Source organism: Mesoplodon mirus (genome assembly GCF_964341445.2).
Source record: "Mesoplodon mirus genome assembly, chromosome: 9".
Classification (NCBI taxonomy): Eukaryota; Metazoa; Chordata; class Mammalia; order Artiodactyla; family Ziphiidae; genus Mesoplodon; species Mesoplodon mirus.
In genome coordinates, this window is record NC_138985.1 from 57,630,789 (window position 1) to 57,642,456 (window position 11,668).

General features: G+C 38.4%; 1 protein-coding gene across 1 annotated transcript in view; it reads right to left on the reverse strand.

Annotated features, from left to right (window-relative positions):
* Positions 1-10,626, reverse strand: part of COL1A2 (collagen type I alpha 2 chain) — a 36,542-nt gene extending 25,916 nt beyond the window's left edge. Inside the window, exons 1-10 of the mRNA XM_082632772.1 lie at positions 10,407-10,626; positions 7,630-7,640; positions 6,982-6,996; positions 6,300-6,335; positions 5,082-5,174; positions 3,718-3,771; positions 834-878; positions 692-745; positions 547-600; positions 177-230 (exon numbers count right to left, since the gene is read on the reverse strand). Of these exons, the coding sequence (XP_082488898.1) occupies positions 177-230; positions 547-600; positions 692-745; positions 834-878; positions 3,718-3,771; positions 5,082-5,174; positions 6,300-6,335; positions 6,982-6,996; positions 7,630-7,640; positions 10,407-10,476 (486 nt within the window). The 5' untranslated portion in view covers positions 10,477-10,626. The remainder of the gene's footprint in view (positions 1-176; positions 231-546; positions 601-691; positions 746-833; positions 879-3,717; positions 3,772-5,081; positions 5,175-6,299; positions 6,336-6,981; positions 6,997-7,629; positions 7,641-10,406) is intronic.
* Positions 10,627-11,668: the final 1,042 nt, after the last annotated feature.

Sequence of the window (11,668 nt, forward strand, 5' to 3'; positions counted from 1 at the left end):
ATTAATAAAACCTGTATGCATTCTTAACTAGGCTCCTTTATTTGTCAGATGCCTTCCGTGAGTGTTATAAGTATGACTTCTATGTTGCCACTTAGTCTGATTCTAGTTTTAGCAACTATCTTATATATGAGATACCTCTGCTGTTTGGACTATATACTGTTGTAAAAAAATCTCACCTGTGGCCCAACAACTCCTCTCTCACCAGGTCGTCCAGATTTTCCGGGGTGACCCTAAAACATGAAAGCATCATAGGGTAAACGCTTTCTTGGTAAACTATCAGATGAAAGTCGGGTCATCTTGGCTTTTACAACAGGGAAAAAAGGCATCATATAAAAATGTGGATCCAAATATATATTTAATTAACAATTATATTGCCTTAAATACAAGAAAAGTAATCATTATTTCATTAAAATGTTATTATCCATATGGGGAAAATTATGTCAGGCATATTCAGCTTTTGGCAGAATACTTAATTTGAATCCAGAAATTCTGTTGAGGCAGGAGTATTTAAATGGCATTTGGAAATGCTTAAGAGTAAATACTTACATCCTCACCAGCCTTGCCAGGAGGGCCAGGTGGACCACGAGAACCTGCAGGACCCTAGGAAAATGGGAGACCCATTGTTTTGTTAATGCTATATTAAGAAACTTCTTGAAAAAAATATTTATCACAAAGGGGGAAAAGTACTCACAGTTTGACCAGGCTCACCAGGCTCACCAGGAGGTCCTTGGAAACCTTGAGGGCCCTAAGAAAAAACAGTATGTCACATTCCAAGCCTTTACTTAATTCTCTGTCTTTTTACATAAGAGAGATTATAAGCTTTCAGTACTTACAGGGGCTCCAGATGCACCAGGAGGGCCTCTAGGTCCCATCAAACCCTGTAAAGAGGACAGACATAGTTAGCACTGACAAGTCGTCATGGCCTAGGGTTGGGTTAGACAGGACTAGCTTAGTGGTGCCATAGACGTTTTGTGATGGACAAATTAACAGAATTGTCCTGGTCTCATTTCATAGTTTTTGTTCCTCTCAAGGAAGCATTTAAGGACCCAAGTTTCCTCCACTGTTTTCTCTGCCTTTGCTTTCACCTTTGCCCCTCCTAATCCAAATCAGAACTCAGTTAGATGAGGTGGCCACAGGTTCCTTAAAGTTGTGCACAATTGGACATATTGAGATTGCTCTAATGCAGTGAAGTGACTCAGTCTTTGCACAGTACAGAATATACAAGTGCTGTTCATGCAGCTGACGAAGCATTTCCATTTGGATTTCCTTATCATATGTCATTTCCTCATATCATACTCAGCTAAGAAATTGATATTTTTATTGCCACAAGGGGCATAAATTGAAAAGGATCAAAAGTCTTTCTTAATGATTAGAGGGAGGTTTGTTATAACCTTATAGCTCCTTTAAGGACTATTGGTGACTGATGAAAATATCAAACAAAAGTGGATATAATAAGGGGTGAAGGAAAAATATTATTGAAACATCCTACTGGAAGAATCTATTATATGCTACTATTATTGAAAATATGGCCCAAATGACAGCAGACTGTTTTCGCCTTTGTTCTTCATTCTGTAGCACACAGAGTAAAACAGAGTGTTACTAGTTTGGAAGCTAAATACACATTGTGTATTTGGAAGCTAAATACACATTATGACTCCCCTTTGCAAGGCCTGTGCAAACTCTTCTGTAGGGGCCATTCCTCTAATGCTGAATATATTGCACAGACAAGTCTCAGGTAATTTGCTCATGACACATCAAGCATGGGGACTCTGCAGTCAAGTCTGCCCCACTGTATTAATGCCTAGAGTGAAATAATATGGATTTTATTAAAAAGCTCATCATCTTAATTATGAGTTATTTATTTGGTTTTAGAAATTGCTTCAAAGTTAAAAGAAACTGTCACTTTTCAATCAAAATAATATTTTTAGGTGTACATTAAAAATAATTTTCCTTGACACCATGAATTTTTAATTATATTTATTCATTTTTCCATGTATTTGCAACAATTTCATTTACATAAAAGGTAGTTTATTTTGTGGAGGCTGTGAGATGGACGATGATTATTCATTAATTCAGAGAAGAACCCTGTGGGGTTTTATAGTTATTGATTTTCCAACATGGAAATTTATTTTAGTGCTTTATTGCTGCCTATCTCTCCTATTTGTGAAACATATCTGTTGATTACATATGTCTGTGAATGTGTGTGACTGTGCAAGCTTAAATTATATTTCACTGATATTTAAAAGTAAAACACTCTGCTTTATGCCCCCAGAGAGATGTTCCAAAGTCAGGGGAATCTGAAATCCATATTAATTTTCCAGGCTTATGTAGGCTTTTTTTTTTAAATTAATGCTTTACTTTTTTTTCTTTTTAGCTTCTTCTTGAAATATAGGTACTGCTTTAAAACTGACTAATGTCCAGCATTAGCTGAAATGGCTGATTTCAAATATCCAATATAAACAAAGCCAAAAGAAAATGTCTACTTCTTCATTTCAGATATGAATGTTTTAAATTACCATGCAAAATCAGGAAATTGGAAATCATCAATTAACGGCATATTACTTCTCAAGTGAGAGTTTTAATTTACAGAAAATATTGTCTTGCCCTTACAGTGTATTAGCTTATTGTGGACCATTAGCTCCAGCAGAATATCTTTTGAAGACAGAGCACTGAATGCATTGTCCAGGTAAAATTTATATTTTAAAGACTATCTTAACTTGGGCAGATAAATACCTTTGTTTGCAAACAATTAATTAAAAATCACTAGATTATGTGTGTGTATGTATGTAGGTATGTATGTACTAAACTGCAGTGTTTAATCAACTTAACATTTTTATTTCCAGCAATTTTCGCCTCTATTTTTTACATACTAGTATATATTTTGCATGCTCGTATCAGTTTTTTTCCCCCTAACACATCTCACTAATGCTTGTTAGAAGGTTTACATGTTAAAGATAGACCATCATCATCATAGTCATATTCCCTCCTATACTGATTTATAATTAGACTTTAAAAAAGAATTTTTTATCAAGATGGAGAAAAAGAAACATTTCCTATGTTGTTAATTCCTTGAGGGAGGGTGGGAATCTGTCATATTCACTGCTATATCCCAAATGCATAATATAGTTTGGGTCTTATCGAAGACCAACTTGGTAAATACTTGTTAAATAAAGTAATGTTTTATTCAAGTACTGGATACATGAGCCATGATGTTGAATATCAGACATCTTGCCTGGCATTCTGTCATTAACCGCATATATGACCTTGGGGAAGGACTTAAACTCTCTACCTAGAAAATGAACGGGCTACACTAGAACTTGCTGATCCTTTCCAGCAAGTTCATAGAACTTAATAGTTCTGCGTCTCTGTGGGTTGCTTCAAATTCTAGGCAATGTTAAAGGGCATAAAAAATTAATCAGAGTGATTACTTTTCTGAATTAAGTTGGTGTACCTAAATTATGATTACTATGTCCAGAGATTATTTCTTGGATATAAATATCTGATCTATCCTAAGGAGGCATGTTTGTAGAAAAACTCAAACCCCCTAACTTAGGCTTAGATTTTTATAGATTTGAATACAAAGAGAGCTGCTGCTTTTATCTGATCTGAGTATTGAGTATTAAACTAGGTAGCTAAATAAATGGCAATGTGAAATTTAACATAAAGTAAATTCTCTATTCAGTAATTTTTTGGCTATATAAAAAGAGATAAGCATACCATTGGTCCAGGGCCAGCTCCAACTCCTTTTCCATCATACTGAGCAGCAAAGTTCTAGATGGGGAAAAAAATAAATAAATAAAATAAAATTATATATATATATATATATATATATAAAACTATTGGCCATGTATTTCATTTTCTCATTCTACTTCTAAAGATTTTTCTGTTGTTGTTTAAAAGGAAGCAGTATTTCTGACATAATTATTAGTTTAGACTTCCATATTGAGCTAAATTCCTAAAAATTCAGGAGAGATACAAGTTTAAAATTTAGTCCACACCTAGTTTGAAATAGAGAGCTTCCCTACCTTATTTATGAAACTTTTCCTGCCCTGTTAACCCTCTCACTCAAATCCCCACCCCCTACCTCTACACTGAGGAAGACAGCTTTCTAAACTTTAAAAGTCAGTGAGGGCCCCTGATAAATTAAGCAGAAACCAAGAGAACAACTTTATATTTCTACCTGTTGCCCTGCTCCTCCATGACTACACAAAATGACTAAGGGACCTTTTTCTTGCTGTAGTTTCAAAAAGGATATAAAGAGTTTTAAAGTTTAGAGGAAAATTAAATTAAAATGCCCCTTGGAAGATTAAACTTTTAAAAAATAGTTCACAGTAATAGCTTTACTGTTAAAGATCTCTCTTACAGTGGTAGACCTATTAAGAAAGGTGCTTTTTAATGCCCTCAGTAGATAAGCAATCATAATAAGATCTTTGGGGGAGAAAGGTCTTATTTTACTGGCGTACAGTTGGGTATTAGAATCAGGCTTCTGATTCATAGTGCTAACCAATTAAGCAAATATGTTTTCCTTCCTGCAGTGAGGCCATTTGGCACTCATACCATTGTTAAAGCATAAAGCTAAAAGAAGATATTAATGAAAGAGAAATGTACTTTTCTCAAATTAGTTTCAAGCAAATTAAACCAAAAACTGCTTTGAATGTTGGTTCAGTAGACTTCAAGCCAAGGAGAATAAAAAGAGTAGGATGTTTGTGAAATTGCTTAAGATCAGGGATTTCATTTATAATTCAATCTAATCAAACTTTTTAATAATGCAACACCTCTTATTTGTGTCCTACTGATAAAAGATATTAAATTCCCAAATTAAATAATGGTCACGAGGGCTGCAGCTACCTTCAGCGAACACAAAGACCTGTCCTGTAATTGACAAGGGCTCACAAAGAGATCGGGCAAAGCAGAATCTTGAATGAAGAAACCAAAGAAATGAAATAAAATACTATACTAATATCCAAATAGCAGACTCTCCCTTAAAACTACTAAAAATAAATTCCACAATGAATCTTCTTCCAATACAGATGTAAGAAACTGAAGTTAGCTAAAAGTTAACAATACTTAAGACACCTTACCCCACCAAGACCAGGGGGACCAGGAGGACCAGGTGGACCAGGAGGGCCTGGGATACCATCATCACCGTCTCTGCCTGGTGGGCCTGGTGGACCCTGTTATGTAAAAAGTGAATTAAGTCAGGGTTAGACAGACTCTGCAGAAACCTAAAGGAGACCTCAGAATACATGTGGTAAGATCAGTTGGTCAGAATGTACAAGTGGTGTGGAAATTTAAGATGCCATATTTGCCACTATTGACGTGGGTCTATTTTAGAAGGAGGTTTAGTAGCTGGTGTCTGAAGAAGACACAAGACAGGATAGTTCCTCTTGGAAGAGGACTATGTCAGCCATTAATTCATAATGGAGCTCCAGTATTCAAATGAAGATAAAAATTATAGCTACCATTTATAGCTATAAATTCATATGGTTAACAGTGCACAGTGATGTACTGTGTATATTGATTGTCAGTTTCTGACTGATGAACTTACTCAATTGCTTTGGTATGTTATGTGTGAAAAGCAGATTAATTGATATGATAATTAATAGTTATTTTATCACAGGGTAGAATATCCTGCAGATTTCCTACCATTAACACTATTGATGTTGTTAAAGTAATTTACTGACATAACCCTACCTCTGATAGATTGCTTGAGTGGAATACATTTAAGTCTGCACTTCTTGATGGATACAACGTATAGGTGTTTATATATTGATGAAAGTGTCATATAATGAAACCATGTGGTTATACATGCCACATAAGCATAGCAAGGAGATCTAAGAATACGATGAATAAAATGCAAGCCTAACTTGTACATTTATTAATTTAGACAGAAACATGTTGTTGGCTGCTGTTTAACTATTATTCCCAGCCTAGATAAGAGATCTTACTTGAAAAGCAAACAAAACATGTTAAAAAGAGAAGGGCCATGTGGTGGTAGGTAGATATATTTCCATTATGTATGTGTTGGACAGGTCAACTAAAAACAAAGAAAGATAGACCATGCAAAGAATATGGCTGTCTGTAATAGTTCTACTTTCTTAAAGGATAATCTTGACCTAAAAAGAATATTGATTATATATAATAATGCTTATTCACTTTCTGTAAGGCATTATTTGCTTAAAAGGTAGGCAATTATTTGGATACATAATATCCTTATAAATTGTCAGTCTCCTGTAGTTTCTAATATGTAGTTATTAAAATATGGGCCAAAGCCCTTTAGTAGTTCAAAAATTACACACCCTTTCTCCACGTGGTCCTCTATCTCCAGTTGGGCCCTACGAGGAAGGTAGAAACGGCACAATGATAAATGCCTAGGCAATTTCCAGTGAATGAGCAAAACATTCTTGATAATAATTAGTCGGTAAGGCTGATCTAACCATAATGTTATTAGATAGTGGCTATAAAAATGGCACAATACAATAGACAAAAGTATTTTGTTTTTATTATAATTACATGTAGTTTTTTTAAACTGGGAGATTGGAGGCTATAGTCTCCAGCATTAGGCCAATATTATGACCACTATTTTTAGAAAGATGATTTCTGTGGATAAAATTATCATCTTGTAACATCGATAACAGCATATTTATATAGTCAAAGCCCTTTAAAATAAACTTTTGTTTATCACCTATAATTAACATAATACTCATTCCATCTCCAGAACAAAAACAAGTCTTTTCTTTTCCTTTAGTATGTAAATCACCAGTTGTATAATATAAGTATAATTAGAGATGACTCTGGAAGATAATAAAGCTTTGTTATCTTACACATCAAAGCTATTTTATTTTATGGTTTAGCTAATGCATATTCATGTGGGCAAAATCTTGACAAAGTATTTTCCTTCTGAGGTATACCATAAATTTAGTTAAATTGTAAGTTATCGCTGATCATTTCAGGTACTATGGAGAAGTATTGGATTCTTACCTTTCTTGCAGTTGCCTAGAAAAGAATAAGTAAAGGATTATTATGAGGAAGATTATATATATAAATATATATATAAAATATATAAATATATAAACTTTAAAATGGCTCCCATTTCCATGTAGTATACAAACATACCTACAGATTGTATATATTATGCATTACTATTATCTTAATATTTCAAAGCACAATTTTAAATTTTACCAATGAATAAAATAAAATACGTATAGAACCCAGATATATACTTATCTGTAATTATGCCTCAAATCCAATTCATGAACTAAGAATTTGTTCATAATAATCTTGCAAATGATTCCAAGGGAGTGATAAAATTCTCTAGCTTTGTGAAGTCTTCTAGTTTGTAGCAGCTGATGCTAAAACCCAAACTTCCACTGGATAATTTACTCTCTTTTCTTATGGGTGTTCATTTTAGGGTGGACTTATTCAGTAGCCCCGCCCATTTCAGAAATTGGGGTGGGTACTTTCTAAGGCAGCCAGAAAGGTTTGACTACCATAACTCCCAATGATTATTTTGGAAATTCGAGTTGGTCAATATCAATACAGCCTCCTTTTCCTTCCCCAGAGAAGACATTACTGTGGCCAAGGCAATCAAAGTTTAAAATAACAAATTCTAAAAATAATTTTACTCACCTCTTGTAAAGCTATAGAGGAAAGGGGAAAGAAAGAAATAATTATTAGTATTATTTTATTGATCACTAGCAGTGACTAACAAATGGGTATATTAGTCTATAAAATTGACTTACCTAATTAAAGGACAAATTGTATTTTTTATTAACAATATTCTAATGACTTAATTATGCACGTCAAAATTATGGCAGGGATCAGCAGGATGATTTGTTTTCAATATTAATATGTAAATATATTTTGAATTAAATTGTTAATTATTTACTACTTTATAAATGCTGTGAAATATTAATGTGTCTAAAGGATACTTCTAATGTTTAGTAATTAAGATGCTATATTGCACAGGTGAATCACTGAATAAGAGCAAAACCAGTATATTGATGAGGAAATAATTTGTATTAGTTTAGACAATTTTTTTTTTTTTTTTTTTTTTTTTTTTTTTTTTTCTTTTTGCGGTATGCGGGCCTCTCACTGTTGTGGCCTCTCCCGTTGCGGAGCACAGGCTCCGGACGCGCAGGCCCAGCGGCCATGGCTCACGGGCCCAGCCGCTCCGCGGCATATGGGATCCTCCCAGACCGGGGCACGAACCCGTATCCCCTGCATCGGCAGGCGGACTCTCAACCACTGCGCCACCAGGGAGGCCCTAGACAATTTTTGATACTTAAAAATTTTTTAAGGGGGAAATTTAGAAAAGTATGTTACCTAAAGTTTTTTTCTAAAACATTAACGTTACAGAGTTTGTACCATTCTTAATGTCCTTTTCCAAAAGGTCTAATTTGCAAATAAGTCACCATGAAAATGGATTCATTCGGACATCTGAAATTTTGCTTTAAATAGGTTCACTTAAGTTAGGTAAGGTCATTTTACCAATGTGTATCACTTTTGTCCCCGAGGAAGAATTGCTCTGTATAAATGGAAAAACTGTGGATTAAAGATCTAGAAAAATAATGGGAAAAATACACTAAAGGAATATCCTCCCCTTTGCCATAATTGCTATAAGCCCTTAAAGACTGAATTCCTCTCCTACGGTATAAAAATTATAGGTTAACACAGGATATAAGGCCAAGCTGGCAACAAAATGAATCACCCCTAAAAATTGCTTTAATTAGGTGGCCAAGAAGTGTGTCATTTGGAGTGGGAACAGCTGCTGCAACAGTCACAGTTCAGGAGGGTGGACCACATCCAGCACTGACATTTAAGGGCAATTTATGAGAATTACTTTTAAATTAGGAAAATGATATGTTTACTTCATTGTGTTCATCAGTAGGAAGAATAATTATGCCTGGACTTGATTAACGGAAGTTCTCATGATTTTGGAAATTTGCCTTTTAATTATTCAGACTGAGCCACTTTGAAGAATGTGTGTTTGGTAACTTTTATTCAGACTGTAGTTGGATGTTGATCAGAAGGTGAATTGCCCTTTGTACCTTCAAACTTCCCTAGGTCTGTTCTCATCTTTTCTCTAGGAGACAACTCTTTCCCCCTGCCACCCTCAGATCTCATAAAAAGAAATGAAGTTGGTAATGTGCATTTGTTCAATGCAACTATTCCTTAGCATTCACAGTGTGTATACTAAAAGTGGATGAAGGGAGAAAACACACATACACACACAAATGCATCAGTAATGATGCAGTGGTAGACACCGTGGCATGTGGGTGGAGCAAACTTTTAGAGTGTTGGGTGTGGCCAGATCCCCCTGTTATCCCCATCAAATCAGCATCTTTGGTAATTAGTCAGCCATTTTCAAGGCAAAACCAGACTGATTTTCTTCATTCTATCTTGACATGGAAATCTGGTCATAAAACCTACAGCTGGAAAGCCTCCTTGGAGTCCATCCCATTTCTATCCTGCATTTTAGAAAAGGCTCAGTTTGACTTGCCCAAGGTCACATGATAAATTATTGGCATGGGAAAAACCGGGTCTCCTGAATCTCAGATCAGTGTTGATATTTCCCAACTTGCTATGTTCAGAATGCCTGTCTTTGGGAACATATTAAAGAGATAACTCTGGCTCAACAAAAGGCAGGGCAGATTTTAGCTAAATAATGTTACCATTTCCATGACCAGGTAATGAAATGAGAAGCTAATTTTACTTTTCAGAATGTATCCATTTTTCTTCCCAGGATACACTGACTAGCTATTGGGATTGGCTTCAATGAGAAATGCAGATCATTCTCTGTATAAACCTGTGGAGTCTTTAAATGGGGATTCCATAAACCTTAAGCCCTGGACCCCTGTGCTCTCATTGTCCTCCCTCCAGAGGGCGCCTGATGGCCACCACCATCATCATCATCATCATCATCCAGACCAGTCTTAAAACACCCAGAAGAGAAAAGCCTTTAGGGGGTGAGTTTTTTTATTACTAAATTAAGGGCTTTCTAAACCAGGCCTCAAGTTTCACAAGGTGGGCATCAGTGCAGTTTGGGGGCCTTTTAGGCGGAGGCCTTTGCCTTCCTTCATCATGTCAGTTAATATCTCATCCTGAAGGAAAAGGATTTCTGCTCCCTTTGAGCTTCACTAACTGGAGGATCCAGATCAAGTAAACAGGTTCACTCTGAGTTGAGAGAAAAGTTCCCTAACTTTTGGCGAGAGTCGAGGAGCCTTTTTTGCTTTCATTTCTAAAGTATTTTCCATGTTTCTCATAAATGCCAGCGTTTCTCCACATGCCAGAGAGCCTTCCCTCCAAGCTGTACCTAGAACTTTGTTAGGTTTTCCCTTTCAGACCAGGTGCCCACCCATCTAACCTCTTTCCCAGACTGCCCGAAACAAGCTGAAGGCACTTACATTGGCATGTTGCTAGGCACGAAGTTACTGCAAGCAGCAACAGAGTCCGCGTATCCACAAAGCTGAGCATGTCTACCACCTAGACATGCAGACTCCTTGTGTCGCAGAGCCCCTGGGTCACCGGCGGAGGTATCACCTGGCGGGCGCAGGCATACAGTCGTGGCGAGTACCTCCAACTTCGCCGAAACCTCCTGCCGCCTTGGTGCTAAAATAATAAAGCCCGGATCTGCCCTATTTATACGGCCAAAGTTTCTCTGGCCCGAGGGCGCTTCCAAAAGCGCTTCCACCAATGGGAGGGCTGGGGCTGGGGGCCCGGGAAGCCACAGCTGGGAGGAGACTGCGGGGGCGCAGAGGAGGGAGCGGAGGGGGGAGGGACGTGGCCACGGGGCTGGCTTCTTAAATTGGTTCCATCCTTTTGAGGACGTGGACACTTTTGAGGCTTTCAAGGGGAAACTCTGACTCGCTGTCTGCATACCTCCGCCCTCCCCATCTCCCCCGGCCCTCCCCCGCCCTTCCCAAGTTTGGAAACACTTCTGTACACGTCGGAGAGCTCTGCTGACACCGACGTGGGCAGAGTTCGCAGATCTCCGGGCAGCCGGGCAGCTGTAGAAGGGACTGGAGCCCAGAGATCAAAGCAGGAGCTGTCCAGCTCTGCCTACCTGGTGCCCCGCGGGCCACAGGCAGGGCGGAGGGCTGGCGGGCGCGGAGGGGGCAGGGGACCAGGGAGCAGGATCCGACTGCGTGGCGCAGCCCGAGGCCGCCCTCCCTCCGGCCCCTCCACCCCGCCCCCACCCCCGCCCAGCTTTTCTCCCTCTCTGGGGCGTCTGTGCGCCCACTTTTTCAGCAGTAACGCGCTCTCTCTCTTCTGGCTCCGGGAAAGGGTGAGAGGGGGGTTCAGTCGGTGGAGGGTTTACTTGGAGTCCGAGGACGCCCACCGTTGGGAGGGTGGGGAGGGAAGCGGGCTAGGGTCAGCGTGGCATCCAGCACCAGGGGGGATGTGCTTTACGCACACCAGACTAGACCGAGCCACGGGAGAAATCATGCGACCTCCTCGCTTCCCTCTGTTGAGGCTGATTCTAAACCGAGGCTTTGGGGATTATCTGGCCCTGCGAAGTGTCTGCAGCTGACCAACACGGACTCCTTTCTTACTTCGCAGTCTCTTTCTGAGGTTGCGGTGGAAAAGTCCACCCCCTCCCCTTCGGGTTTCCAGTCTCCCCCTCCTCTTCTCCACAGACTCCTTGTCTGGATTTACCAGCTACAGC